Here is a 27,573-nt window from a genome sequence, read left to right as displayed (position 1 = left end):
CCGTCACGCTCCTCGGCAACCTAAAGAGACCGGCCAACAGACAAGACTGCACCCCTAACACGCCATCCGACAGTGCACTTGCTTCCCTTGAGCAGTTTTACGTGGCTTTTGCTTTCTTTGATGTGGCAGTGCACAGCACATATAGTGCGCACGCACACACACACACATACATACACATGCATCAAGGAGCGTCACGGTATTCCCGACTCTGCCACCCGCTGTGTTTCACCTGCGACACAGGCCACACATCGTTAGCGGAAGAGTTCGTGAAGCAGCGAGGGCAGCACCGGTGCGTACGCGCGGCCTGCAGGAGCGTCTTGAACGCTGCGCTGCTGAGCCGACAGCGCCACTTGCTGGAGGAGCTGCAGGGCAGCTCGCGTGCGCTTTGCCGCCCGACGCCACCGCGCCGCCGAGACGCCCTCGGAGCCCTTTCTGCACCGCAGGGACGGCTCCACGCACATTTGAGCCTGGACGAGGTGCGTCAGAAGTACGGGCGTCGACTCTCCGGTGCAGGCGGAGAAGGGAGCTGGACAGCTGCGAACTGCCTTACCCATCGCGCGTGGAGTCGCTCTCAGCGAGGCGAACACGAAGGCGGCGCACACGACGAGGCGGCCCTGAAGCTGCGAAAGGTACGGCAGCCGTCGCAGCGCCACATCGAGAGGGTGCAGAGAAGAGGAGTCTCCATCGGGTGTCGCGAGGGCGACGCCGCTGGCGTCCCCGGCCGCTGCAGCGGCAAAGGGTGCAAACACTTCGCCTACCTGGTAGTCGTGACACCCCTCTAGTGCGCCGGTCGGCGGTGGCGGTGCCGCCTTGTAGTCCAGTGCCCAGGGTAGCACGTAGGCCACCGCCTCCGCTATGGCCAAAGGAGCTGCACCGCGCTGCCTCTGCTTGGCTTCGAGTGAGCGTCGGCATGCCCGCATCGTAGTCTCCACGACAGCCACAGAGGACGTGCCGTTTGCGTACGTCGGAGCGGCGCGACCGCACAGCTGCTCCCAGAACCACTGGATTGGCAGCGCCGAGAGGTTCGCAGGACCGGTAGCATCGGATTCGTGATGTATTGGCAACAAGCGCCCTTCACTCCACTCCACCAGGCAGGCGACCTTTGCCAGCTCTTCCAACACTGGCAGCGGTATCGTGCATAGCGTGTGGACAGCCGCACGATTGGTTGGCAGAGGCCGTCGCGCAACTGATCCACCTTGCTCTTCAGCGTCTGCCCCGTTCGACAGCGCTTCGCTACACCGGTCGCCCGCTGTACGCAGAACGTCTTCCGCGAAGTTCTCCGCGGTGGTCGCTTGACAGTGGAGCCACCATGCCAGTGCGCGTCGTCGCTGCTGGCGGGTTTCACAGACAAGTACCACATTCGCCCCACACGCAACCATCACGACAACGGCAAGCTCTACGCACCGGCTGGGATGCAGTGACGCCTTCATTGTGCAAGTAAGGAAAGCAACAATGAAGACTCCGAGCCAATACCGCGACGCCATGCCGCGCGTGAGCGCGTGCCGCCCACCGAGCGGGGTGACCTCCATGCCGTCGACTGCGCTGCCTACCAGTCGAAGACGTTGTATGCAGCGTTGCACCGCCTGCGCTGCGACGGCGCTGCTGGATTGCAAGGCCCACGCCTTCTGCAGCCATCCGTCCGACTCGCTCGCGACCGCTGCACTCTGGGCAGTCACTATGGCGTGTGTCATCTCGATCGATGCGACCACTTCTCCGGCATGGTGGGCCACTCGTGCAGCGCAGGCGAACAGCAGCGTAGTCCAGCAGTGCTCCACTAGGTTGTGCATCCAGGTGCGACACACCACGTGGAGGTGATGCGCAGTGTCGCCGCTGGCACTGTATTCCAGAGAGACTGTCCAGCACGACGTCCAGACAACTTGAGCTACAGAGATGAAGAGGCAGCTGCTTAGCAGCACCAAAGCAAGCGCGAAACCAAGTGCACGCGAGGCAGCCAGATCGAGCGTCGTCAAGTCTTTCCGCGATGCCGTACCCGGTAGCGTCACGGCGCTCCAGCGCGGCAGCGGAAACAAAAGAAGCAGCCGGGCAGGCAGGCGTGAGCTTGTGCTGCTTTCCAGTGTAGAAACGCCGGAGGAGATGGACGAAGAGGAGAAGGATGGGGCCGCCACTGCATCCGGCGCGCTTGGTAGTCCTTCAGTGGCGCGCAGCACCACCTGTGTGGCGCCGGCATGTTGCAGAACGAGTAGCGTTTTAAGAGAGTTGGCGGAAGCGAGGGTGGGCGCGGCATGGAGTGCGGCGCCCAGCACCGCTTGCGAAAGTGTGTCACGAAGCTGCCCCCACCTGCCACCAGCACTGAGGCTTGTCTCCGAGATGGCGGTCATCTTCGCGTTCCTGGTCAGGGGCGCGTCGCAACTGGCAAAATTCGCCGTGTCACGCAGACGCGAGGAGATGATGGATTCCACGATGTAGGACTCCCACTGCCACGGCCGCCTCTCGTGCGCGCGCAGGCATGCGCAGAGCTCACGCACAAACGCGTGCAGGCGGAGGTAGAAGCACACGCGACGGTGCACCGCATGAATATCGGGCGGGAGCGTCTCGGCAAGGCAATCTGCACTGTGCTCGAGGTTGTCGTTCGCGCCGTTGCCAGTCCAAGCAGCAGTGCACAGCGCATGCAATATGGTCGCCATGGGACCACTTTTCATGTGTGCAAGCTGCCCCTCGCGGTTTGCCAAGAGGGTTTGTAGGACCTTGTAGCCGCGCACGAACGCCACCTCTTGCACCAGCGGTGGTGCTTCGACAACGGCACGAAACTCCACAGACATGAGCGTCGAGGTGGTGACAACGTCCAAGGTCGAGCGTTCCAGCTGATCGGTGTGATACAGCACGGTGCTCTTTGGGCCGCCTTCGTCATCGTCAGCGCCCTCGTGGTCCACCATGCGCGAGAGCTGGTGCTGCTTCGGCCCTTCCGTGAGGGCGACGACACCCAGCGTCGATGAAGACGCGCATGAGGAGTTTCGGAGCGATCGACGCGGTATGGGGGAGAAGCACTGCTTCTCGGGAGTAGCTGGGTGGACAGAGGGGCTACTGCTTCGTGTCACGGGTGATTGTGGCGCTGAGGTGCTGCCCGTGCTGTAGGCGCTCCGCGCCGGTGACCTGCGAGCTGGAGCTAGGATGCCTCCGAGTGGTATCAGCAAGGTGTCCCAGCGCATTTCTTCGCCGCACCCGAGGACGCCGACGTAAACGAACCAGTAGCAAAGCTGCGAAGCGAAGCGGCTCATCTCCTCAGTCGTCCACGGCCCGCCGAAGAAGCCCTGCTCGCCTTGGGGGGCACCGGCGCGGCCGGGGACCCCCTTTTCATGCACGCCTCCGTCACGGTGGTCGGTGAACCCAAAGAACGCGGCCACCTGCGACGGCGCGGCCGGCATGATGCAGTGCTGGCGGGCCGTCAGGAAGGGCAGAATGTGTTGGTGCACCGACCACGTCGCGTCGCCGGTGCGCACGAAGAGCGTTGCGAAGAGGTTTCGCAGTTGGGCATCAGTGCAGTACGGCAGCATCAGGGCTGATGTCGGCGGAATCTCGTGGGGCATGGAGGCAGTCACGGTAGAGCTGTAGGCGGGCAGTGAGTGAGTCAGCCCAGGCTGCGACCTGCCACGATGCGCCGGATGCACACGCAGTGGTGCGGACGTGCGCCGGGCAGCGCCGTGGCCGCTCCGTGGCACTGCTGCGGAGATGGTTGGCGGTGACGGCGCCATGCCAGGCAGCGCGGTGACGGTGGTGGGGGGACGACGCAGTGCCGTCGACATGGTCGTGCTGCCGTGAGACGGCGCTGCGACGTACGGACAAATGGCAAACGAGGACATGGGCGTAGAGCTGAAGGGCTCGACGTGCGCACGTGGCGCCGGCGAGGTGGACGACCGCGCGTACTCGGCAAACGGCTCGTTGGCGTTCCCCACAACACCTGCGTCGACCCTCGCAGGCGGTGGCCGTGGGATGCCGTTGCCGACGATGGCAACGGAGGGAGCATGATTGGTGTGGCGCGACGCAGAGGATCGATGCTGTCGCCTAACGGTTGCCAGTCTGTTGCCAAAGCATGCGTTAGACGGCACCTGCATGGGGCCTGCAGCGAAAAGAAGAAGAGAACAAGGCATGGTCTGGCGCAGCGACGACGACTTCTTCGACAAGGGCATCTCAGCGCGTGGGCACCGATGTGGGTGCGCTGTCGCTGTCGTCTGTGTCGTTCCGGTGAGGGAAGACATGTGTCGGCGTGCCACGGATGCTGCAGCGTTTACAATCGCACGCACGCGAGGCGTGTCGCTGCCGCGTGAGGTGGAAGCTGGGGATGCACTCGTCCCTCGGGCCGCGGTGGCATGGGTGCTGCCGTCGTCCAACACTCCTTGCTTGGGCGGTGTCCTTTCTCGATCTCTCCCCACCTTTGTCACCGCGCATCGATGCGAGATCGGGATGGCGACTGGCGGCGCGTGCGGCCGCGGTGACAGCCTTGACGATCGAGGATGTTGCGACGCGGCTGCCACGGTAGTGCGCGTGCGGCTAGTTGGGCGGGCTACCATGGTGTCGGCATTCGCGTCGGACTGCGAGAGGCTATGCGGGCGCATGAGTCGTTTTTTTTTTTTGCAACACACAGGCCGATAGCAGGGCCCCCAAAACGGAAGGTCGTGAGGCACGACGTGCGAGGTCGTCACATGTGAAACTGTGAATCCACCAGCAGGCAGGCACGCTGCTGAGCAATGTCTCTGCGATGAAAGGCAAGAAAAAGCAAAGGAAAAGGCGAAGTCAGCGGCCGGGTCGCAGCTTACAAGAAGAGACGAGGGACACTGCGTGTGTGCGTGTGTATATGTGTCTGTGCCAGGCAGGTAATGGGCCTGCTCCGCCGGAGGAGTTTCTTTCTCTCTCACGCACACGCGCACACACGCGTCAAGCTACTGTAGGTGCAGAGAAGTCCAAGAGCGAAAAAGACGGCAGTCCGATTACAGAGCGGTGACTCACCGGGTCACTGTGTGGGTGTGCGTCCGTCCGTCCGTCCGTCCGTACACGTACGCCGGTGTGTGCCGCAACGCTGGGAGCTGCCGACGCACTGCTCAGACAAACGCTGCGGATGCGGCAAAGAAACTTGAAAAGAGGCCTGCAATACACACGCACACGCACACGCAGGAAGAGAGCAAAACATGAAAGAATTCACGCCACACGCAACTGCATCAGGGAACGAGAATGCACACAGGCATACACACGCGCGCGTGCACGATGCGTTCGCCCTCCTTGCGTGAATGCCACGTGTGCGTGGGTGAAGGGGGAGAGATGGTTGCAGGTGTGGTGCGCGTTTACCTAAGCCGCATGCAATGGACTGTATCAAAGCTGTGCGCATGTGCATACACATACGCCGGCGAGGGATGGGGCACCCAGCGAGGTGGGCATGCCACACGACCTGAGCAGCTGCCACACCGCAGAGGTGCAGAGATGAAAGGGTGCGGTATGATGAGGGTGCTGCGAGACACACAAGCACTCGTGCACGGATGCATGCGTGAATATGTGTATGTGTAGGAGGCATGCCGGCGGGAGGGCCGAGCACAGTAACGACAATAGAAGAAGAGGAAGAGAAGGGGGCAAGTTTAGATTCAAGCTCGAGTTTTCGCGTACAGGCTCTCATGGCAGTGCCTTTCAAGGGTTACAACTGCGCTGTTCTGTGGAGCAACGGATGCCTTCACTACTCCACGTAAAGCTGGGGGGGGGCACAGACGGAAGAGGAAGAGCTCTGCGATCGCGGTGCGGGTATGGAGAGAGGGGCCTCAGCAGCAGCAGCAGGTGTGTGTGTGCGTGTGCACCGACACAGACAGGCGCATGTCACGTGAGGCGAGCACTCCGGCGGCAGTGCACTTCCATTTCTTTTTTTTGTGCGTACACGTGCGGTCGCGCGGCACTTCCGTGAAACACGGCTTCAACGCGCACAGGCGGAGCGGCATGCAACAGAGTAAGCGCGCGCACACACACACACAAAGCACAGATGCAACGGAAGAGGAAGACACCGCTCTCTGCGTGCCCGCTCCGCTGGCACACATGCAGCCCATCCCCCGCCCCCCTTCTATCCTACTTCCTCACTTGTGCACCTTCACTGAAAGCCGCACAGGAGGAAGGGGGTGCAGACACCCACATACGGATGCCTCATCGTTGGGCGGCCAACACATGAGAGGAAGTCAAGTTGAATGAGGGCACACACGCAGTCCGTGATAGGTTGCGCGTGCGTGCGTGTACGTTCCACTGCAGCAGGGTGGCTATTTCTTCTATTTTACACCAGAAGTGAGCGACACGAAGGGGAAGAGGGAGCGCTAGAGAGTGGCCCCTCGCTCCCCTTGCCCACGGTAGCTGTGGCAATGCCCGCACATGGAACGGTGGGCGGCGGCTTCGCGTCGCGCTGCCGTTTCTCCTCTTTCCCTCACGCTGCAGCGGCGGCGGCTTTCCGTCCCTTCTTCTTTGCCTTCCTGTCAGTGGACGCTGGCTTTCTGCCACCGCTTGCCGTAACTCCTCTTGCCTTGGGCCTTCGCTTGTGTTTCCGACCTGGCCAGGCGGGCAAGTCGCCGACACAGCTGCCGCGACCGGATAGGGAGGTCTGCCTTTGCTGTGACCCACTCATCATCGCCACAGCGTCCTTCTCGCACGTCTCGCGGCCTTTCGTGTTGACGAAGTGGGCTGTGGTGTACCGGTTCAGACGCTTAGACTCCTCGGCCTGCGCGTGGCACATATCCTGGAACAACACCGGCTGATTGCCGCTGCACTCGGCGAACACGTTAGACGCCTTCACGCACAGCGCCACTACCATTGCGCGCCACCACGGGTCGAACACCATCGGCGTCATACCACCAGTGTCCTCCGCGATGCGGGCTGCGCCGGCGCGAAGCATGTGGATCGGGTGAGGTGGTCCCACTGGCCGGCGAAGCCCCGGCGCGAGCGGCAGCGGCGGCCCGCTGTCTGAGTTGCCCGTAGTGAGGAAGACCAACTCGCGCAGCAGCCGGCGCGACTCGCGTTCCCAGCGGTGAGATACGGCTGCGCTCGAGGTCGCGCTGGTGTTCGGCGCGCCAACGGCTGGCAGTATCGTGCCGCTGTTCGCAGCGTCCGTCCTTGCGTGCACTCGTCTACCTCCACCTCGAGAAGAGTCGCGGTCGGGCACCATGGAGTGGATCAGCGGCACAACGGCGTTCACGTCCACCATAGGCACGTCACGTGAGTGGGTGGCGAGGCGGCCAAGCAGATCCAGCGCTGTCGAGTCCGCCACCGGCTTGAGTAGCGTGTGAGAGAAGGGTGGATTGTTGTCCATGACATTCTTGAGCACATGCGCGGCGGTGCGGGGATGCAGCAGTACTCCGTTCATGCACGCCGTGTACAATGACGTCAGCCCAGACGATACGCTGCCACTGTCGTTGTAGGCGAAGTGAAAGGCTCCCTTCTGCAGCGCGTGGAGAACCATAGGATGCATATCGGTGGCGAGCTCGTAGATCCTCTCGAGACACCCGGCCGCCATCGACGGCAGAACCTCGAATTCGGACACGACGACGTAGCTGCTGTCGTCCGTGCACGCAGCGTACGTGAAGGCGTTCAGCATCTCCAACGCCGGCACATCAAAGAGAGCGAGGTCCACAAATGTGCCGCAGTCCCTCGGAGCCCCACTTGTTCGCTGACCCGCCGCGCCACGCGCTGTGGTCGCACCAGTGCGAGAGTCTGCATGCCCGCTGCACGCGTTCATCGAGGGCAGCCGCGATATGGGTGCCACAGTCCCGCTGTCGCCGGCGAACGCCTCACCGGTGCCGCGGTCGCAGAACGTCAGCCCGATGCAGTCGTTCAGGTTTTGCAGCGCCGGGGACATGTCCAGCCACACGGCGTCGTCCATCAACACGTACGGATGCGTCATCGCAGCAGCGGCATCGGTCGCGCGCTGGTCGGGACTGCTGAAAATGCTCTGAATGCAGTCCAGTGGCGGCGGCGGCGCGTGCGGCGGGGTGAAAGCTGGTGTGATGCTACTAAGAAGCGTGTCGGAGATCTTGCGCCTCGACCCCATCGGCAGGCCGCCCTGAACGTCCTTGGGTGAGCCTGCAAAGCTGCCGGTGTCGCGATGCGTGCCGGGTGACGACATGTCTGCGGCTGCCTCCACAGAGTCCCCGGCAATGGAAAACAAACGGGAGGAGCTCGCAGACTGTGGTGTCACCGTCGACTTGTTTGCCGCCGCGGCAGACGCCGGATGCTGAGCGGCTTGCTGCACTTTGAAGTGCCGCTGCGGAGACGCACGAGACGCCGTCTCGTGCGTCGCGGAGGCACTAGGCGGGAGGGCCGTGGCCTCCAGCGTCCACTTCGACTGCCCCTCCTGCGTTGGAGACTCCACCGCCGACACGTCCTCGCCGCTGTTCTCGGTGCGCCGAGGCGACGGTGCCTCGCCGTTCACGGGTTCGCCCTGAGCCACCGTGCTCATCGCCGAACTCAGCAGCGTTGACGACGACGCGCTGAGTGAGGTCGGATGCTCTGCCGCGGGCGCAGCACTCGACATCCTTTTGCACCGGTCGACTCCGGCTGTGGCGGTCATGGGCATCGAGGTCTGCACTCTCACCAGCGAGCCGGTGGCGACGTCGTAGATGCCGGTGAGGTACGGCGGCAGCGTCAGCACTGTGGGTCGCCCGGCGCCTCGGCCATCGCCTTGAGAGGGAGGTCGGCCGCTCCTTAGCTGCTTGTCGGCGCCGCAGCCGCCCTTACCGTCACGAACGTCGTGGGAGCGCGGGTAGCCGGTGCTGCGTCGCCTGGAGTTCCTCGGGACGTCTGGGAAGAGGCTGGCGAAATTCTTCTTGTCCTGCTCAACAAAGGGCGCGTGCACAAGGATCTTGAGATACCGTGCGAGCGCGTCGACGTTCCAGCGGAGGTGCATCGGTGAGTCGGAAGCCAGGTAGCCGAGCGATATGGCGTTGTTGAGGGCTGGCAGAATCCAGCAGTCGAATAAAATGAATTTTGCGAGGCGGTGCTGCTCAATCGTGTGCAGGAGGCGTGGCAGCGAGGCAGTCGATGCCGTTGCCTCCGCCGCAGCACCACCGCTGACGCTCTTCAAGGGGCCGTCAAGATCGCGAAAGGCAGACACATAGGCCTCTCCCGCCTCATTGGCGCTGCCGTGCCGGCGCAAGCCAGCGTAGTAGCGCTGCTTGCACACACGCAGGCAGTCCTCCACGATGCGACTCGGGGCGTCAGCCGCCGTGACCCCTCCTGAAGCGCTTGGGCTAGGGTGAGAGCCGGGACGCATCGAGCGATTACGATTGCCGTTACCGGGCGCCGCCGCCGCTGCGGCGCGAGTGGCGCCGACGCTCTCGAGCATGTATAGGTGCACGGTGGACACAAATTGGGTGAGCAGGATGGAGATCCCTTGCGGCAATCGCGCGGCAGCGGCTCGCTTTCCGTACAGGAAACCGAAGAAGTTGTTGAGGGCGCACAAGATGTCTTGGCAAATGAGGTCTTCCAGGCAGCCGAGGCCGTAAAGAAAGTCGCTGCGCGCCGCCTCTGCGCTGACAGCGGTGTTCGGGGCTAGCGGCGTAGCTGAAATGGACCGGCTTAGTAGGCGTTGGCGCCCTCGCGTCGCCGCCGCGACACTCAGTTTCGTGGTCTCTTGTGATGACAGTGAGGACGGTGGCTGCAGGGACGCCCACGCGGCGTCGAGCTCGAGTGTGTTGACGTAAAGCAAGACATTCGGCCTGCGCAGAGACTCGAAGACGCGGCGGCAGAGATGCTTTAGCCATGTGCCGCCGTGTAGGCGGAGGTAGGTAGTGAGAACCACCAACGGACTGATAAAGCTTGTAAAGGAGTCGGAGACGGGGATCGGTGTGAGACTCGGCAATGTGGGCCCCTTCGCTCCGGCGCCGCCACTGCGGGCCCTCGGGTCAACCGAAACACTGTGACGCTTCCTGCGGCCGGCACGGCCGGGCCGATCGTCGCGCAGTTGTTGTGGCTTGCGGTACGCCTCCAGCAACGCCACCGCCTCCGCAAGGGACTCGACGGGGCTGTACACCTGTACGCGCCCAGGCAGGTACTGCTGCGACCGCGACGTCAACGACGACAGCGACGAGTCATCCGCTCCCGTCAGGGAGACGGCATTGCTGTTTTGCGGCGAGGAGAGCTGCGATCCCTCAACGCTGAGGACTTTATACATCGGTAAGGGCGCACCGCGACCTCCAGCGGCCGCGGCTGCGCTGTGGTTGGTGCGGGCGCGGTCCGTCGGTGTGTCTAACGGTAGTGTGCTAGCAGGAGAGCTTCGGTTCATTTTCTTTAAAGCCTCTAGTGAAGTGTTTGGCGGCATCACTCGCGCCGCGGATTGCCCTGCCGTCATGCCTGCGGGCAGAGCTGGGTCCAGTGGCACCGAGGCGTTTGCTGTGGTCACATCTGCGAACCAGTAGGCGATTTCAAAGAGCGCGTTGATGTCGCTCTCCGTGACGCGCTGCGGCTCAACGCCGCTGATGGGGATGCCGCTGCCGTCGATGCCGGAGAGCTCGTCCTTCGTGGGCGCGCCGTCCTCCTCCTTGGAGACGCCAAGGCTCCGGCTAATTAGTCGCCTATCCTCTGCAACGTCCGCTGACCCATCCTCCTCTGTGGCCTGTGACACGTCGAAAGCCGTCGCCGCCGCCGCCGAGGCCACTGTCGCGATTTGCAAAGGACGCACGGTGGTCATGCCTGGCAGCTGAAACTGGTGCTGCCGTAGGACCGCCTCACGGCTGATAAAGCGGTTCGCCGTCACCACGTCCAGCGCGGCATCCGTCAGAAAATCGAGTACGCGGCGCAGCATCGGCAGCGTTGTGCGGGCGGCGCTTTGCTCGTAGGCCAGGACAACGTTCTCCGTCATCTCCTGCATGAGCACGAGCGGGCACACGTGGCGCCGCTCCTCCGGGGCGCGACTAGCGGTGCTCAAGGTGGTAAATTGACGACTGGCGTTCTTCAGAGGCACCGACTCCCGCTTGGCCGCCGCACAGCGCCGCGAGTGAGAATGGGAGTGCTTGTAGAGCAGCTGCAGCTGCACAAACAAGGCCGTGACTTGCGCGTAGTTGTAGCTGACGTCATGGATGAAAAAGAAAGAGAAGGGCACCTTGTCCCAGCGGTGCCGGTGCTCGTAGGCCTCCCGCCAGGAGCCGTACTGACTCAGGAGCGGGAGACCGATGAGGTCGGCGACGGCAGCGGCGGCGGCCTGTTGACCGTTGCCGCTGCGGAGCTGTCCCCGTTGCGCCGCCCGGAACTGATCCTTCGCCCGCTGCACCGCCGGCGGCGGCGCAACAACGACAAAGAAGGGCGAGAAGCTCTCCAAGGTGCGCTGCAGCGCGTCTTCCTCCGGCAACACGAGTGAGGTGCTGACCTGGTTGGACGAGGCGAACGTGGCGTCGCCGGTGATGTCAGCGGAACAAGGGCCGCGCGCAATTAATTCCAGTAAGCGCTGACGCAGCTGCGTGGCCCGCTGGCAGTGATCGGTGGCCGCGCGGTGCACCCAGGCTATGAGGCGGTTGTCCATCAGCAGGATCCATGTCTGGTGGTGCAGTCGCAGCACCGCCTCCGGCACTTCTTGCGGATTCGTGTTGAAGGCGTGACTTGTCACCGTCGAGAAGCCGGGTCGTGACAGCGTGAGACGACCGGGGTTCTTTCTGCTTCGCAGGCTGCTCTTCATGCCTCGCCCGTTGTCCGGGTCGCGCGCTCCCCAGCGCCGAGCCTGGTGGTCGACCGTGCGCGTGTCGCTGGCGTATTCCTCGTCGTCGCCGTCGTTGTCCGACTCTGTCCACAGAAAACTGAAGAACTTTGTCGAGAAGACGTCGTTGGTGTCGAAGAAGTCGTCTTTGCGCAGGACAGCGCCTTGGCCGCACCGTCGCCCACCGCTGCGGTGGCTGGGGTGACGGAAGGTGTGCGTGCTGGCCCCATCCTCGCCAACAGACATGGACAAGTCGAGACTGAAAAACTGATCTGCCGTGCTACGGTCGCGACGCGAGCAGCTCGTGCTGGGGGGCTCTGCATCTGCCAGGTCGCCGTTGTGGGATTGGTGCCTTCGCGAATGGCATCCATGACTGTCACCGCCGCTGAAGGAGAATTGGAAGAGGCCTGAGCTAAAGTTCGCTGGGTAGCTGTCGTCCCCATCGGTATCGTCCGTGGACTCTTCATAGTGGTCGTCCTCCTCCACTTCGTTATCAGCATCATCGCTGCTGCTGCTTTCCTGTTGGAGGAGCTTGGCTTGCTGTCGCATCGGATAGACACCAACGGCGGTGGTGCTGGGGTCCTTCGGGATCGGCGGTGGATAGGTGCAGCAGCCGAACTCCTTCAGGTACAAATTGCGCCACTGAAACTCATTGGCGAGCGCAGCCCCAAAGGTGCCTTCATTGGGTTCGCGGGACATTGCACACCGGTGGAGCGCAAGCGCGCGCGTGTGTGTGTCTGGGCCACAACGGAGGGGAGGGAGGCGAGCCCCGAGCAAGGGCAGCCACGCTTAGGCTGCGGCCAACGTCGAATGGGAAAGAGAGAGGGCTTCCGGCGGATGCTCTTCGCACGCACGCTGCCACGTGTCAGGCTAAGAGGCCGCCAGCTGCGCCAGTATGTACCTCTCTGTCTGTCTTTGTGCGACAGCGATGGGGATGGCACCGTCACCTGGTGGCTCACAGTCGCCCCGAGGATACAAGAGAACGAAGGAGAGGGAGAGGAGAGTGTAGAAGACGGGGCCGTTGCCTTCATCTGTGATAAGGTAGGAAGGCCGCTGATGGTTCGACACGCGAGCCAGGACGCGATGGGGTAAGAAAGGTATATGTGTGGTGTGGCGGATGTTGCTACTTTCATCCTCCGCAGTTCAAACGTTGCAGTGGCAGTGGCGGTAGGGGGGGGGGCGAGGGAGATGAAGGTGATGCTGGGATACCGTACAAGCGCGTGGTCTGGGCGTCCACCACCTCTCACCCCCCGCGCTGACGCGCACTGATGTGCAGACACATGTCGTCTTAGAAACGACAAACGCCACGGAGCTCCTCAGGGTCTGTATGCTGCCTTGGCTCGAAGATACTCGCGATACTCTTTTACGTTCTCTTTGGGGGAGTGGGGGTGGGAGTTGAGGCGGTGACACTGGATGAGGGCATGGCACAAGAGAGAGAGGGTCACCGAAAACGGAAACAGCGACTATCAGCACAGAGAGAGGAGAACGCTGTGACGCTCGAAACGCACAACAGCCAACGGGGAAAATCATCCACGACGCACACCGACGCTTGCACGCAGCCAGGCAAGCACCCGCGAGAGAACCAACGAGGGAAGAAGAGACCTGAAAGCGGCCAACTCACGGTGACGGAGAGATGCATGCGACGCACAACGCCAAAGCCAACGGATGAGCAATCGAAGACGAAAAGGCAATCCCCGCAGAAGAAAATCAATACATGCGTGCGTGCGCGCAAAGGCGGGCGAGGAGGGGATGGAGGGAGGAGAGACACAAATACCTCAGCGCACAAGCGCAGGACAGACGCGGATGTCCACGCGATTTGTTGAAGGAAAAGAGAGGGAAGGTGAGTGCGTAGCAGCAGCACTCAAACGCAGCAACAAACGAGACAGCCAGCACGTCCCTGGGCAGTGGGAAGGCGATACACACACGTACACCACAAACGCGGCGAAGGGAGAGCTCTCTCGCTTTCAAAGCCATATATATATATATATATAGGTATGCATAAAGCATAAAAATGGAAGGAGTCCTTTGTCGAAGGGAGCGGGGGAGGGGGGCGGGGGGGGGGTCAACGGTGGACGACGGGGCGGCCGCCATCTATACGAGAGGAGGAGAGAACACAATTCACGCAACAAAGCACACGGCACCCAACACCTATTCCCGCATCCTCGCATCCTTGCCGCCGCCCCCTCCCGCCCGCAGCCCGCACCCGCACCCGCTCGCTTCGCATATCATCCCTCACTTCTACTTTTTCTGCCTTCCCCCACCACCACACGTCAGGAGCGTTTCGCCCTCGCACATCCACCGTGCATCGCCGACTAGCGAACGAGCTTCGAGCAGCTTGAGAGCAGCATCCAGGAGAGGCCCACGAAAAGGAGGCAGTACACAGCCAGCTGCATTACATCGGCGTTGAACCGCTCCGGCTTCAGCCCGATGTTTGCCAGGTACTGTACACACATAATTGGGATGCTCGCCGACGACTTCTTCCCCGTCTCGTCTGTCGGGGAGAAGACGCAGTGCTGTCCGTCGAGCTCGTTCACCATGAGCGACTCAAAAGCGAGGAAGAAGGGCGAAATGGACTTGAAGGCGCGCAGCGAGGGCGGGATCGTCTCGGCCTGCACCAGCGCGCCGCCAAAGACGAAGTTCCACAAGATAAAGACGCTGCTGAGCAGCGCCGCGGCGCCGAAGGAGCCGCTGACGATGCCGATGCAGAGAATCACCATCGTCATGCAGATGGAGAAGAGCACGATGATGAGGATAAAGTAGAAGAAGTGCAGTCCTGCGTCGACGCGGAAGCCCATGGGGAAGTAGATGACCGAGGCGAGCACCATGGCTGGAATAATGCGAAGCGGGATGATGTCGACGACGATCTTGGAGATCAGATACGGACATGTGGTGTAGAAGCCGTTCTCCCGCTCCACGTTGAACAGCTTCCGCTCGACGATGAGCTGCTCAAGGCAGCTAAGAGACAAAAAGGAGGTGACGAGCAGCAGGAAAGAGACCGAGCCGGCGCGGTTGAGCGACCCCGGAAGATCAAGGGCCTGCTCGCGGTAGAGGACACACATGAGCGTCGCAAGGCACGCCACCACGGCCGAGTGGCATATCACTAGGTGGAAGGAGCCGAACAGGCACGTGATGGAGCGAGAGACGAGTAGCTGCAGCTGTTCATACACGTTCGCGTAGTACATACGGAAGCCAAACGTGGTGCTCAGGATGTCGGCCCCGCTTACCTGCTCACCGTCGTCGAAGTCGTGGCAGCCGCCGGACTGCGACGGCGCGCGCGGGGGCGGTGACCCGGGACTGCGGCACGGCGGCACTTGCGTGCGAGCCGCGGCCAGTGGAGACCCATCGGCCGAGGCGCTGCCGTAAGGCGCACCTGCAGTACTGGTGTTCTCGAGTGCGTCCTCTTCCTGCAACTCCGCGCGCACGGCGTCATCGAGAATCTCTTCGACCTTCATAAGGTACTCCGCCTGATTGTTGTGCGCCTCCCTCCTCGGTACCTCTCGCGTGTGGCCGAAGGCGGCCGTGACCCGCCGCTCGATCGTCGCCGCGGCGGACGCGGCAGAGCCGCAGTAGATGCTCATTCCCCGCGATAGCAGCAGGACCTTGTCGAAAAGCTCGTAGATCTCTTGTGAGGGCTGATGGATACTGAAGATGACGATGGGCTGGAACGCAAAGTAGTGCATGGCATATATGCGCATCGTCGAGTCCTTCGCCAGAGCCACCACCGCCTCCACCACGCGCTTCGCGCTCACCGCGTCCAAGCCGCTCGTTGGCTCGTCAAGGTACAGGATACGCGGGTTCGCCAACAATTCCACAGCGATAGACACGCGGCGCTTCTCGCCGCCGCTGATGCCGCGTGTCGTCTCGCCACCAATGAGCGTCTGTGCGCAGTGCTGCAGCTTCAGCGTCTCGATGACGCGCGCCACAATGCGACGCACAGTGCTGTGCGAAAGCGCCTTCGGCAGCTTTAGCCGTGCGGCGTAGAGGATTGTCTGCTCGACAGTCAGGGACGGCAGCAACGTGTCCTCCTGCGAGACGTAGCCGATGATGTTGCGGTATTGCGCCGCGCGGAAACCGGTCGTCGTGATGGGCGTACCGTTCAGGGCAATGGTGCCGCTGACTTCCCCTGACTTAGCGCGAGCCGAGAGCAAATCCAGCAGCGTGGTTTTACCGGCACCGGAGGGTCCCATGATAGCCAGCACGTCCCCCGAGTGCACTGTGAAGTTGATGCGGTGAAGCAGCGTGCGCTGCGAACCCTCGTCCGCAGCCCCCAGCAGAGGCGTATTCAAGGTATACCGCAACTCTGACACCTGCAACTCCAGCGGTGCGGCGGTGAGCCGGCGCAGCTCCTCAATGCGCGCGCACGCCGCCGGCGTCAAGGCGCGCGCCTGCTCATACACGCTCGCGCGAACAGAGACGTTGCCCTCAGAGTGACGACTGCTGGAAACACCCCGTGAAAGAAAGCCCCGCCGCTCGGCTCGCGGTACCGGCGAATTGTACAGCAGAGGCTCCTGCTCGTGCTCAACAGCGCTGCCGTCCGCGCTGCCGTTCAGGTGCACGTGGCGCTCATCGAGGACATCTGGGTCGCCGGTCTCGTGGCTGCCGCCGTCGTCGCCGTACGGCGTGCTCACGTGGAAGGTGATGAGGAAATCCCTGTCACGCTCGCAGGAGATGCTGCGAGTGTAGTAATAGTGAGTTCCAATCCCGCTCACCACGAGTAGCACCAGCAGCACGAGAAGGATGCCGAGATTCAGCTTCGCCAGGACGGCCGCACCGCCGCCGCCGCCGCTGTCGTCGTTGCTGTCGTCCGACGAGTCATCAGGGAAGCGGACGGTGTCGACGCACTCGGAGGCGCGGCAGTCCGCCTGGAACACCAGCGAGAGATCCGCCAGCGTCAGCTCGCAGAGCGAGGTGTTCTGTCCGCAGGCAAACCGGATGCTGTTCTTAATGGACGGCAGGATTTGGTTATTCAGCTCCTCTTTTTGTGAGCATATCGGGTCGTACTGCGGCGGCGGGTCCTCGGCGCAGGCGCAATGCGTCTTCTTGCACTCGTAGACGACGGTCTGCTCCGGGGCGGAGATGGACTGCATACTGAGCATCATCAAGGAGATGTACACCAGCACCGTGACGGTGATCACGGAGGCGAGAGCCACAGTGATGGACTTGGTGCGTCTGGGCCCCAGCAGTGCAGTGAAGCCACCAAGAAGCGCGAGTAAAGCGCACTCGACGATGAGCGCCACCTGTCCAGAGGTGCGAGCGGCGCGGAAAAAGCGCTGGCGCAGCGTGTTGTTGTTCGCGTCGTTCGGGTCAGGGTCTTTCTGGCCATACTTGAGCGAGCACTCCTGCGCGTCGCAGCGGAAAAAGGGATCCACATAGCTGTGATTCGGTTCTATGCGATAGATGGCCATGTTGCACACACCCTGCTCACCCTTCCTGAAGGCGGTGCCGTCTGATGTGGAACAGTTGAACAGAACCTCAACGGTGATGTTGCGGTTGCCGCTCATGAGTCGAACGAAGAACTCGTTCTTTAGCGTGCACTGGAATTGCTTGCTGTCACCGCGGACGGACGTGCTGTTGTCGCACTCAGCAGCGCTGCCGGCGTACTGCATGCAAGCCGCGTTGCTCTGGCATATCTGACAGCTGAGGCCGGTGAATTCCTTTTCGTCGCAGTGATCACAGAACTTGTTCGTCGAGTTCACAGGCATCACGCGATGCGGCCCTTCGCCTCCAATGGAGTTGGGGCACTGCCGCTGCGAGCAGTTCGCCGAGGTGTAGTAGAGGGGGCAGGTGCAGTGGTCGCCGGCAGGGATGCCGCCGTTGAGGCACGTGATCGAGTCTGAGTGCGAACCAGAGGACGCGAACACATCCATGCGGCTCCACATCGCTGCCTCTGCGGACGCCGGGCTCACATGCAGCGCTTGAGTGACAGATGCGCAAGCGGCAAGGAGGAGGAACACAAGGAACACAGCCACCAGAGTAGTGGCTGCGCTGAGTGATGAGGCGTGGTGGCTGCGCGGCATGGCGCTGCGTGCTTCTTTCCGCTGCGGCGCCATCATGAAGTTACCCCGAAGTACGAGCCTCTGCAGCTCACCCGGTGCAAGGCTTTCGAAGGTGTGAAGCGACGGCCACTGGTCGCCAATGAATGAGGACACACAGAGGTGAGGCAGGAAAGGCAGAAGAGAAAAGCACTGCTCTGATGGAGATGTCAGCAACTCGTCACCCGCGAGGCGCCTTAGGCTGTTGCTTTACCGGTGTGAATAAAAAAAAAACCTGCCGAGTGTGAGCGTGCGCGTATCGATAGGGCGCGTATTTGTCTTGTGTGCACTGAGGATGCAGGGGAGGGGCGCACGAGGACGCACACACACGCAACCACGAAGAAAGAAGTAAAAGGTGCACCTCTATATATACACGGCCCAGGCACAAGATGCAGCGGCAAACAACCAAGCAACAATCGTGGCAGTGACCAGGCACAGTGAGAGCAGCAGCAGCAACAGCAGAAAGAGAAGGCGCGGGAGGAGGGGGGCAGGGAGAGGTGGCCGGCCACAAGCACAGGTTATTGCAAAACACACCGAGGGGGAAGGAGACCGTACAAGTAGCATATATATATATATATGTACAGGGCGAGAGAGAGAGACTGAGCGAGGGAGGAGGGCCAAGCGCAACACAGAGCGAAACGATCCACAAAAAGGAATGAGGAAGAAGCGGGATACGAGACAAGAGAGGGAAAAGAAGGTAAAGAGAACTGGAATCCGGAGCGCACGAAAAACAATACAAGCTGCGAGCGTGTGTGCGTGCGTCTGTCAGCGTGAGAGTGGAGGAACGAGGAGAGAGGGAGAGGGAGAGGGAGAAAGGGTCCCTCACACAGCTACGAGTATGCGTGGATTTAGTTGTATAGAAGAGCCGGACGCCGGCAGCGTTGCCTCTCTCTGTGTGTGTGCGCGTGCGTGCGCGCAATGACGCCCGTGAGTGGATCGTTGGCCTTGTGCTCGAGCCAGTGGCTGGGAAGCGGCAAGAAAGAAGCGGCGTGTGCGAGGGGGGGGTGCACCAAAGGCAGAGAACCGTACGCAGGCACAGAAAATGTAGAAGGGGAGAGGATCTCGTACACGAAATCGGATGCGCACGTCCTTTGATTGCTCTCTTTTTTAGCTTGTCCTGTTTCCTCTGTGTTATGGGTATTGGTGAGTGTGGTGTTGTTCGTGGAGAGTCAGAGATGTGACGGCTTTTGCATGTGCGTGCACGCGTGCGTACCGGGGCGAGGAATTCGATGCATCGGTGTTCGAGTAAGAATCGTAAAGGTGAGAAGGTTCGCAAAGGCAACGTCGTTGATCGTGGGGATGTTGCGAGTGGGAAAGAGAGAGGAGCGACAGAAAACGTGAGAATGACTTGCGTACGAAGGCGCGTAGACAAAAAACGGGATGCATGAAGGTGATGCGGCCTGGCCGGGTTACATGATGCGCGGTTGGCACCGCAGTCGATCCTCCGACGGCATTCACCTCGCACTCTTCCCTCCCCTCTCCATTAGGGATGCGTTCCGCCTTTCCCTCGCCGCCCCCCCTCCCTCCCTCCCCATTCGTCTCTCCGAGATGGAATGCTCTTCGGCCCTGGAAAGGGGGCCAGCTGAGGTTGCAGCGCACCCGTTGGCGTGAAAGGAAAGGGTGGAGGGGAGGGGAGAGGCGAAGGATGAAAGGCACCCTTGCTGGTGCATCTCCCGCCCTTCTGCCCACGCAGCTTTCTCATGGTGTGCGTTTTCTTTTTGTTCTCCTTATTTGTGCATTGGTCTTCCACAGACACCCGCACGCGCGCATGTCATGCTCACTTCTCTCGTGCCCTCGCACCTCACGTCTTACCTGCGTCCCACCCCTTCGGCTCTTGGCTTCACCTTGACCACTGCGCCATCGCCGTAGTCCTCTTAAACGTGTCTCCTCTTCCTCATCACACACACGCGCGCACGCAGCCGCTTCTCCACTCTCACGTACACAGACGAATGCGCGTCTCTGCACGCCGCGCGAGACCGAGCTGTGCCACCGAGAGGGAGGGAGGGAGGGAGGCGCACGAGGAAAGAATCTGGGACAACTGGACGAACAGAGAGAGGGTAAGTCGGTGAGCTGGGCAGGGAGACGGGGAAAAGGTCAGACGAGCACGCCACAAACACAAGCATGTGGGAGTTTCTCTTGTCATTAAACAGACGAAGCGGGTGATGGATGGGAGGGTGGTGGTGGCGGGGAGTAGAAGCGTCTGTCACACCTTTACGGCGTCATCACGCGTACACACCCCCACACGGCAAGCAGAGGACTAGTGCACAGTTCCGTCGGGACAACACCCCATCCCTTGTGATGCACACACCAGTCTCCGGCATCTGGTCACTTGACTTGTTCTTTCTACTAGCGTACACCATACAACGCCGCCGTTGTGCTCGCAATGCGCGCATGTGCATGGGCATGCGGGTCTTTGCGTGTCGGTGGTGGCGCGCCGCTCCGTCGGCAGGCACGCGCACGCGGCCACCTGCAGCAACAGACTTACAAAACAGAGCCGCACAGACACCCAACACGAACACAGGCGCATACGCGGATTCGATTCCTATACTACAGGTCCTTCTCATCCCATCCGTCTTGCGTGACTGCTAGGCGATGCTGCTGGTGTAGTTGAGACCATCGCGAGCCCGGCGCAGTCCACCACCCTTTGTCTGCCGTGCGCGTGTTGCGCTGTAGAAAGAAAAGACCGTCTCGAAGCTGCACAGGCACACGCGCGCACTTGTGCGATGACAAGGAGAGGCGGTGGTGGTGGTGGTAGTCGAGGAGAGGGGAGGGGGGCGACACATGGGTAGTTCGACGGGGAAAAGTAAGAAAAAAAAAACAGGGCAGGAGAGGAAGGCGGGCAGCTTGCTACACGAAACATATGTAAAAGGAGAAGGAGGGCCATCACCCACGCCAGCCTTTCACCCCCCCCCTCTCTTCAAGCGCCACAAGAGCGTATAGGGGTGGATGAGAAGGGGGGAACGTAAAAAGCAAGGCACTTCGGAGTGCACACACACACACACCTAATTCCTTACCAGCCGCGGTGATAGAGGTGCTCGGGGTGGCCCGTCAGCTTTAAGGTGATGTAGCGAAAGAAGTCCTGACGGTCGCTACCCCAGAAGAGGTCGCGGCGTTCCTCTGGTGTCATGTTGCGGAAGTCGCCGATCGACGGGTTATTCTTGATGCGTACAAACGCGAGCTCACGCATGTACTGCAAGTCATCAAAGCCCCACCTGCGCGCCTCCGTGCGCACGGCGAACTCAAGCGGGTCGCTATCAAGGTAGTCGATCTCAATCGGTGGGGGCGAAATGGGGAAGTGAAGCTGGCGGGTCTGCTCAGCCGCCGGCACGGCCGCGAAGGCCGCAATGCGGGACGTGAAACGACGCATCCTTGTCGTGATACCTTATCTCTATCGGGGATACTCGGCCGATTGTATCAGAGACGATTGAGAGAGTGGGGGAGGGGGAATCAGTGCGTTAGACTTAGAGCACACTGCAGCAGCGCGGAGTATTGTGAGAGAACGAGGTAGGGGTAGGTGGTTGTTTAGGTGAGTGGGACGTAGATCACACGTCAGCCAAAACAGCCACAAAACATGGCGACACACCAAGCAGTGAGTAGCGGCAGCAGGTGAGGTGCGGGGAAGGAACCCCGCAAACAAAAAACACGTAGAAGAGGGCGACAGAGAGACAGAGAGTAGCCTTGCGATTTCGTTCTGGTAAAGGAGAGGCAGCTGTGTCCTCTATTAGAAAGTGGTAATACTGTGTGTGCGCAACACATGCCTAAGCGACGACGCACTTGCCATCCTTGCCGCGTCACGGCCGATACGGGAGGGAGAGGGTAGCGAGGAGCGCAGGACTTTTTCCGAGAAATGGAAGAGACGCGATTCTGAGTGGGTTGCCGCCGCCGCCGCCGCCGCCGCGGCGGCAGCAGCAGCCTCCGTGCCTGCTCCTCCCTCCCACATTCTTCTTGAATAATGAAAGCTGTTGACATTATGCTGTTGTTGTGTTTCACTTTTCCGTTTCGATGTCCTCACGGTCCACCGCTCAAAATGGCGTTCTTTTCCTCCACCCACCCCCTCTTCGTCTCCCGACGTGTGCGGAGAGGCCACGCAACGCCGCTGGCACCAGCTGCATCGTGCAGCCTCTAAACTTCTGCACACAGACACAGGCACGCAACCGCTTCTCTGCGCATCCCCGAACTCTGCATTGCCTCTTTCCTCCACAGTCCTTCCGCTTTCTATCTCTCAAGTGCGCCCCTGGCCCCGCACCCAAGCGTGGGTGTGTGCGTAGTAGTTGGGAACCAGCTGGCGTGGAAGGAGAGAGCATGTCGGACGGTAGACGACGAAAGACGGGAGCGTGGAGGTTGCATGTGGTCATGGAGTGCGACGAGAAGGGGGAGCAAGAAGCCGTGGGCACGCGCATTGTGCGCGCGCGCGTGTGTGTGACTGTGCTAGGTGAGTATTAAAACGCAACGGTGCCGTCGGCTGAGTCGCACAGAGAAAAGAGCCATTGAAGGGAGGAGAGGGAAGGAGCTAACACAAGTATCTGGAGAGGAGGCGCTGCGCAACCCACATCCCCTCTCCCCAACGTGATTATAAGGGGTGTTATGGAAAGCGCGTGTCTTCGGCGACCTGCTAAAACAACGAGCAAAGAAAGCAAAGAAAACAAAGGAAAATAGAAAAAAGGGAAGCTTTTTATTGAAACACCGAGGCATTGGCTCGCGACGCTGCACGCGAGCGCACGGTTCAAGTCGTTGGCAATACGGAAACAAAAGGGAGCACAGGCGAAACAGAGAAAGATGGTCAAGCAAATACCTTCTCCCTCCCTTCTCTTTAGAGGTGCAGAGGGGGGGGGCGGGGGGGGGTGTACAGAAGGAAGGGAAAAAGGTCAGTTGAACACGGAGAAACACTCACAACTCATGCGCAATACTAAGGAATAAAAATTTTCATGTATCCAGTGGAGAGGAGGAATGAATTCGAACACGCATGGGACGAGTATGGGGAGAGGGAGTAGGGGAGGGGGAGGGGCTGAGAGCCGGAAGAGTGAGAAGATGTGGCGTGCCGAGCAGGTTACTTGCGGGCCACACGCACGCACATAGAAAAAATGCTGCGATCGGTGCTTCGTGGATATTGCGGAGAGGGAGGCGGAGCACTTCCCCGTCCGGAACGAAAAGGCACACAACAAGCGAGACGCACCCGCAAAGACAAGTCTCGGAGCCCAAAGCCGATGACACGAGCGCGCATGTCGACAAGACGCAAACGCAGAGACAGAGGAGGGAGAGAGGCCGGCACGTCCAAGTGCACAGCCGTTTAGTGAGAACAAGCAGCCGTCTGCATCTGAGAAACCGTTTCCTTTTGTCGACGGGGCAAGCCCAAAAGAGATACGCCTCTCCCCCAAAAAATCAGGGTGAAACATAACAATAAGAGGGGGGCGGCGGGGAGAGGGGGAGGGAGGGAACCAAAATGCAATAGCATGTTCCGGCTTCTGAATTCATTGAGACGGGTAGAGTTCAGCCGTGTGAAGAGAAGGAGAGGGAAAGGGAGGGGCAGAGGAGCAGGGGGGAGGAGGAAGTACAACAGGAGACGGAGTCGGAAGAAGCAGCCACGAAAAGAAACAGTGCTACAACTTATATGGGTTGTCCCTTTTTGTGTTTGCTTGCTCGCGGTCAATCTGCGTGGCTCTCGCGCACGCTACTCGCTGATTCCCTCCTCCCGCTTCTCTTGTTCGAGACTCTTTCCTCTCCTTGCCATGCACTCCTCGCCCACCCGCCCGCCATGTACGTCATCGGTGTGTGATTGTGCGCCGATATGTGCTCATGGGCTTCTCATCGCTCCTTCGCCACCGGCTCTCTCCCCCTCCGTCGCTGTTGTCAGTTGGTTCTTCGCCTTTCTTGTCCTCATGCTGAGAAAGTTCAGTTTTTCATGCTGTTTTCGAACCCACTGCTCCTCGGTGTTAGCGCGCACCGGCAGTAGCAGCCCACCCCGACACACACCCGAACACACTCGCTCATTCCTTCACCGTTGATACGAGTGCGTGCCATCAGTAGCGACCGCGTCACCAATCAATGAAGTAGAAAGAGGAAAACAAATAATGGAAAAGAAAGATAAAAAAAACCGCCGTCGCTATATATATATATATCAGCCCTCGTCTCTCTGGTCGGCTTACGAGCACCACTTTGGTTTACTCGCGTCGATGGCAGAGTTTGTGATGATCGACCATTTGCCGCTGCCCCGCCGTCTTCTCCCTTTCTCCTCCACTTGCCCACTGACCACCCAGTCCGTCACTTTCCTCTTCGCCCTTGCAGGTATTGCCGTCACAGCTCACGCACACATACACAAAACGCCGCAAGATGCACGTGAAGAGGCGTCCAAACATGGAAAGGAGACAGATGGATAATGAGGGGCGGGTAGTGTGGAGGGGGAAGGAAGAGGAGGGGGAGGGGGGCAGTCCACATGCACGAGTGTCCTCAACAGAGTTCGAAGACGTAAAACATACCCAAACACACGTACACGCACCACACAAAAAAGGCGCGGGCCACGTCACTGGTCATCCTGCTCTCCCGTAACCGCAGAGGCAGACTCCGTAAAGTCCTGTCCGGCGTTTATATGGAAGCCAAAACATGATAGGAGGAGTACGGGTTTGCTAGTTGCGTAGAGGGACACCGTGGAGCGGCAGTGCCATCCGCAGCTGCCTGATCGAGCCCACATGGGGAAGATGAAGTTCTCCCCGAGAGTGCTTTTTTACCAGGTGGGCTGCGGAGCACCATTGCCTCCAGTGACGCCGTTGTGAGGGCCGCGTCTACTCCCTTTTCAGAGATGCCATGTCAATCACGAAGCGGTAGCGCACGTCGCTCGCCAACATGCGCTCGTAGGCCTCGTTGATGCATTCGATGCTGATCTTCTCCACCGTCGCGGTGATGTTGTGCTCACCGCAGAAGTTGAGCAGCTCTTGTGTCTCAGGCATGCCAGCAATATTCGACCCGCCAACACACTGGCGCGAAGCGATAATGCGCCGGGGGTCCAGCGGCGGGTGCGCGTGCTCCGGCATTCCCACCAGGGCAAGCTTGCCGTCGATGTCCAGCGTCATCATGTAGGGGCGCAGGTCGTGGCTCATGCCCACCGTGTCCACAATCACGTCGAGTGTTCCCTGAATCGAATTCATCTCCTGCTCGTTGTTCGTGTTGACGACGTGGTGCGCGCCGAGGTTTTTCGCCTCCTCGACTTTGTTCGAGGAGCGAGTGAACACCGTCACTTCCGCCCCCATCGCGTTCGCCAGCTTCACGGCCATGTGGCCCAGACCGCCCAGCCCAACCACACCCACGCGCGTGCCCTTCTTCACTCCCCAGTACCGCAGCGGCGAGAACGTCGTGACACCAGCGCAGAGAAGCGGTGCCGCGGCGCACAGGTCGAGGTTATCCGGGATGCTCACAACGAAATGCTCGCGCACCACCACGTGGTCGGAGTAGCCGCCGAAGGTCGGCGTCTTCTTGTCCTGCTGCGTGCTGTTGTAGGTGAACGACGCGCCATTCACGCAATACTGCTCCAGGCCGCGCTCGCACTGGCGGCACTTCATGCACGAGTCCACCATGCAGCCCACGCCAACCCTGTCGCCAGCCTTGTACTTGGTCACTTCTGAGCCCACCTTCGTCACGTGGCCAACAATCTCGTGGCCGGGCACCATCGGGAACGTGGAGCCGTCCCACTCATCGCGGGCCTGATGCACGTCGCTGTGGCACACACCGCAGTACGCTATGTTGATCACCACATCGTCAGGGCCAACGTCACGGCGCTGGAAGGTGAAGGGCTCCAGCTTCGACTTGGCGGAGAGGGCAGCCCATCCGTGCGCTTCAGTCGGCATGGCGGTGATGGTAAAGCTAGTGTTTGAGTGGGAAGAGGGAGGTGGGGGAGGGGGCGTGATTGAATGGTGGGCCGAGGGAATGCAGAAAAGATGTGCAAATGAATAGAGGATGCTTGAGAGGGAGCTGGGATGGGCGGATATGGCGGTGGGGCGTTGTGTTACGTGGTGCGGTGTCGGTGGTCGATCGCGACACCGACAGACACGATAAGATCAAGGGCAAGGAGAAGAGGAGAGAAGAGGATAGTGCAGGTCTTGCTACATCAGGATGCATGAGCGAGGATTGCTGGGGGACGTGTGCGGGTTCCGTTGCTGCGCGCGCGGGTGTGCGTGCGTGTGTGTGTGTGTGTGTGTTTCCGTTCGTGACCACGGTGGATAAATGCGTTTAGCAAGACCAGGAAGCGAGGGAGAGGCGATGAGTGTCACTTTACCGAGCTCGCCGGCCCATAGTCACCGCTTCCTGTCGCATATACTTGGGCTGCATCGCCTGCTCTCCACCTCGCGTTCTTCGCTGCTCTTTAACCTGAAGACGTCGGTGCGCCACCACATACTGTGACGCGCCGGGTGGGTGGATGGGTGGGGGAATGAGCGTGACTGCCAGCACAACCGCTGCTGCCCCTGCTGCTGTGCATGTCTGATACCATCAAGCGGCACGGAAGCCAAGCGAAAGGGCAACAACGGCGAAAAAAAAACGAGATGAGCGGGGGCAGGTGCTTGCGCGCGCGTTTTGTGGACGCGCTTCCTTGGTGCGATTGCGACGGTCATCTGTTGTTCAGCTTTTCGAAGGCTATGGGGTGGGGTGGGGTGGCATGTAAAAGGCATACAAAGAGAAGCAGGCGCAGCAGACAGAACACGTGCGACGAGGCAGACGCGCGTCCACACAGAGTTACGGTGCGCCCCCTCCCCTTCCTCACCCCCTCACTACGTCTCTGAAGGGAACGTGAGCAGAGAGAGGTGACGAGAGGAGGGGCGCGTGCGCATGCGCACGTGGAGTGAGACGCACTGATGCAGCAGTGAGAGCAAAGCCGCTGCCAACAGACACACACACACACGCGCAGACTCAGCGCGTGCAAGGCGCAGCATCCGCGCAGGAAGAGGCTCTCCGGCTCTAAGCTGTGCAATACATAAGAATACTCTGGCACCAATGCGGCCACCAGCATTGAAAGAGTCGAAAGTGAACCCCGTGCCCGGTGTTCACCCCGTTTCGACGCCTTCTCGTGGCGATGCCCCCACCCCTCTCTCGCCAAAAAAGAAACGACCACGAGCAGATGTTTTTTGCTTTTGGTGTAAGCGTGCCCCACATCGATTGGCGCGCGATGTCGTCCCCATCGATTTCGTTATGGGTGGTTGCAATCTGTGTGTATCAGTAGAGGGCTCAGCGGTCACGGGTGGTGTGCGTGACTAGCAGGAGAGCGAGAGAAGATGGGTGGGGCTTGGGCTAGCGAAAGAAAAGGAGCCATAGAGGTTGAGTGAAAGATACACGCTAGCAGGTGGCTTTTAAATTCCTCCATTCCCGCCTCTTCTCGTGCGTGTGCTGGGGCGCTTCCGAAACTCACCCTCCCGCTGATCCGCCACGGTGCACGAGGAAAAGAGCCCCTTCACTCCGTGTAGAGATCGTACAAAAGCGGGGCGATGGGGGCGGCCACGCTCCACGTCACACGCATCTTACAGCGACCAGTGTTGCCGCCGTCAGCCGGTGTGTCACGAGATCGCTTGCTATGCGCCGCCGCTCGCTCTGCGTCTTTCTTCGCGGCGTAGTAAGCTCGCCCAGCCTCATAGAAGTGACGAACAAGCTCACATAGCAACGTGCGCACGGCTCTCTCCAGATCAGTTTCGCAACTTGCTATGGAGAAGCCGCCGCCTGCGTTGCCGTCTCCTTTCAGCGTGCTCCAGCCGCTTGTCGGACTCTGAGCGGAGCTTGTGCCGCGTGGTTCCTCAAGGAAGGCGAGGAGTGTCTCCAGCGCTTCCTCCCATCGATCCCAGCAGACGTTCTCGCGGGCAGTGCTGCGGGTCGCAGAAGATAACGGCACGGCTGCTGTGGAGGTTGGTGCTG

At 60.7% G+C, this 27,573-nt stretch overlaps 5 protein-coding genes across 5 annotated transcripts; all 5 read right to left on the bottom strand.

The window, feature by feature from the left end:
- Window positions 1–251: 251 nt before the first annotated feature.
- On the bottom strand, window positions 252–4,571 carry LINJ_23_0450 (hypothetical protein, unknown function; the record flags this gene model as incomplete). Its single annotated transcript, XM_001465684.1, has 1 exon — window positions 252–4,571. One exon carries the CDS (start codon window positions 4,569–4,571, stop codon window positions 252–254), a length of 4,320 nt encoding a protein of 1,439 aa, XP_001465721.1.
- Window positions 4,572–6,403: 1,832 nt separating this feature from the next.
- LINJ_23_0440 (conserved hypothetical protein) lies at window positions 6,404–12,355 on the bottom strand (the record flags this gene model as incomplete). Its single annotated transcript, XM_001465683.1, has 1 exon — window positions 6,404–12,355. One exon carries the CDS (start codon window positions 12,353–12,355, stop codon window positions 6,404–6,406), a length of 5,952 nt encoding a protein of 1,983 aa, XP_001465720.1.
- Window positions 12,356–13,968: 1,613 nt separating this feature from the next.
- putative ABCG5 (ATP-binding cassette protein subfamily G, member 5) lies at window positions 13,969–17,709 on the bottom strand (the record flags this gene model as incomplete). Its single annotated transcript, XM_001465682.1, has 1 exon — window positions 13,969–17,709. The coding sequence occupies one exon, from the start codon at window positions 17,707–17,709 to the stop codon at window positions 13,969–13,971; it is 3,741 nt and encodes a 1,246-aa protein (XP_001465719.1).
- Window positions 17,710–20,698: 2,989 nt separating this feature from the next.
- Window positions 20,699–21,055, bottom strand: LINJ_23_0420 (putative cytochrome c oxidase subunit 10; the record flags this gene model as incomplete). The annotated part of the gene is made up of 1 exon (XM_001465681.1): window positions 20,699–21,055. One exon carries the CDS (start codon window positions 21,053–21,055, stop codon window positions 20,699–20,701), a length of 357 nt encoding a protein of 118 aa, XP_001465718.1.
- Window positions 21,056–24,464: 3,409 nt separating this feature from the next.
- On the bottom strand, window positions 24,465–25,523 carry LINJ_23_0410 (putative NADP-dependent alcohol dehydrogenase; the record flags this gene model as incomplete). The annotated part of the gene is made up of 1 exon (XM_001465680.1): window positions 24,465–25,523. The coding sequence occupies one exon, from the start codon at window positions 25,521–25,523 to the stop codon at window positions 24,465–24,467; it is 1,059 nt and encodes a 352-aa protein (XP_001465717.1).
- Between the last annotated feature and the right edge of the window lie 2,050 nt (window positions 25,524–27,573).

The sequence above is a fragment of the Leishmania infantum genome, chromosome 23 (genome assembly GCF_000002875.2).
Source record: "Leishmania infantum JPCM5 genome chromosome 23".
Classification (NCBI taxonomy): Eukaryota; Euglenozoa; class Kinetoplastea; order Trypanosomatida; family Trypanosomatidae; genus Leishmania; species Leishmania infantum.
This window is presented reverse-complemented; position numbering and strand designations above follow the sequence as displayed.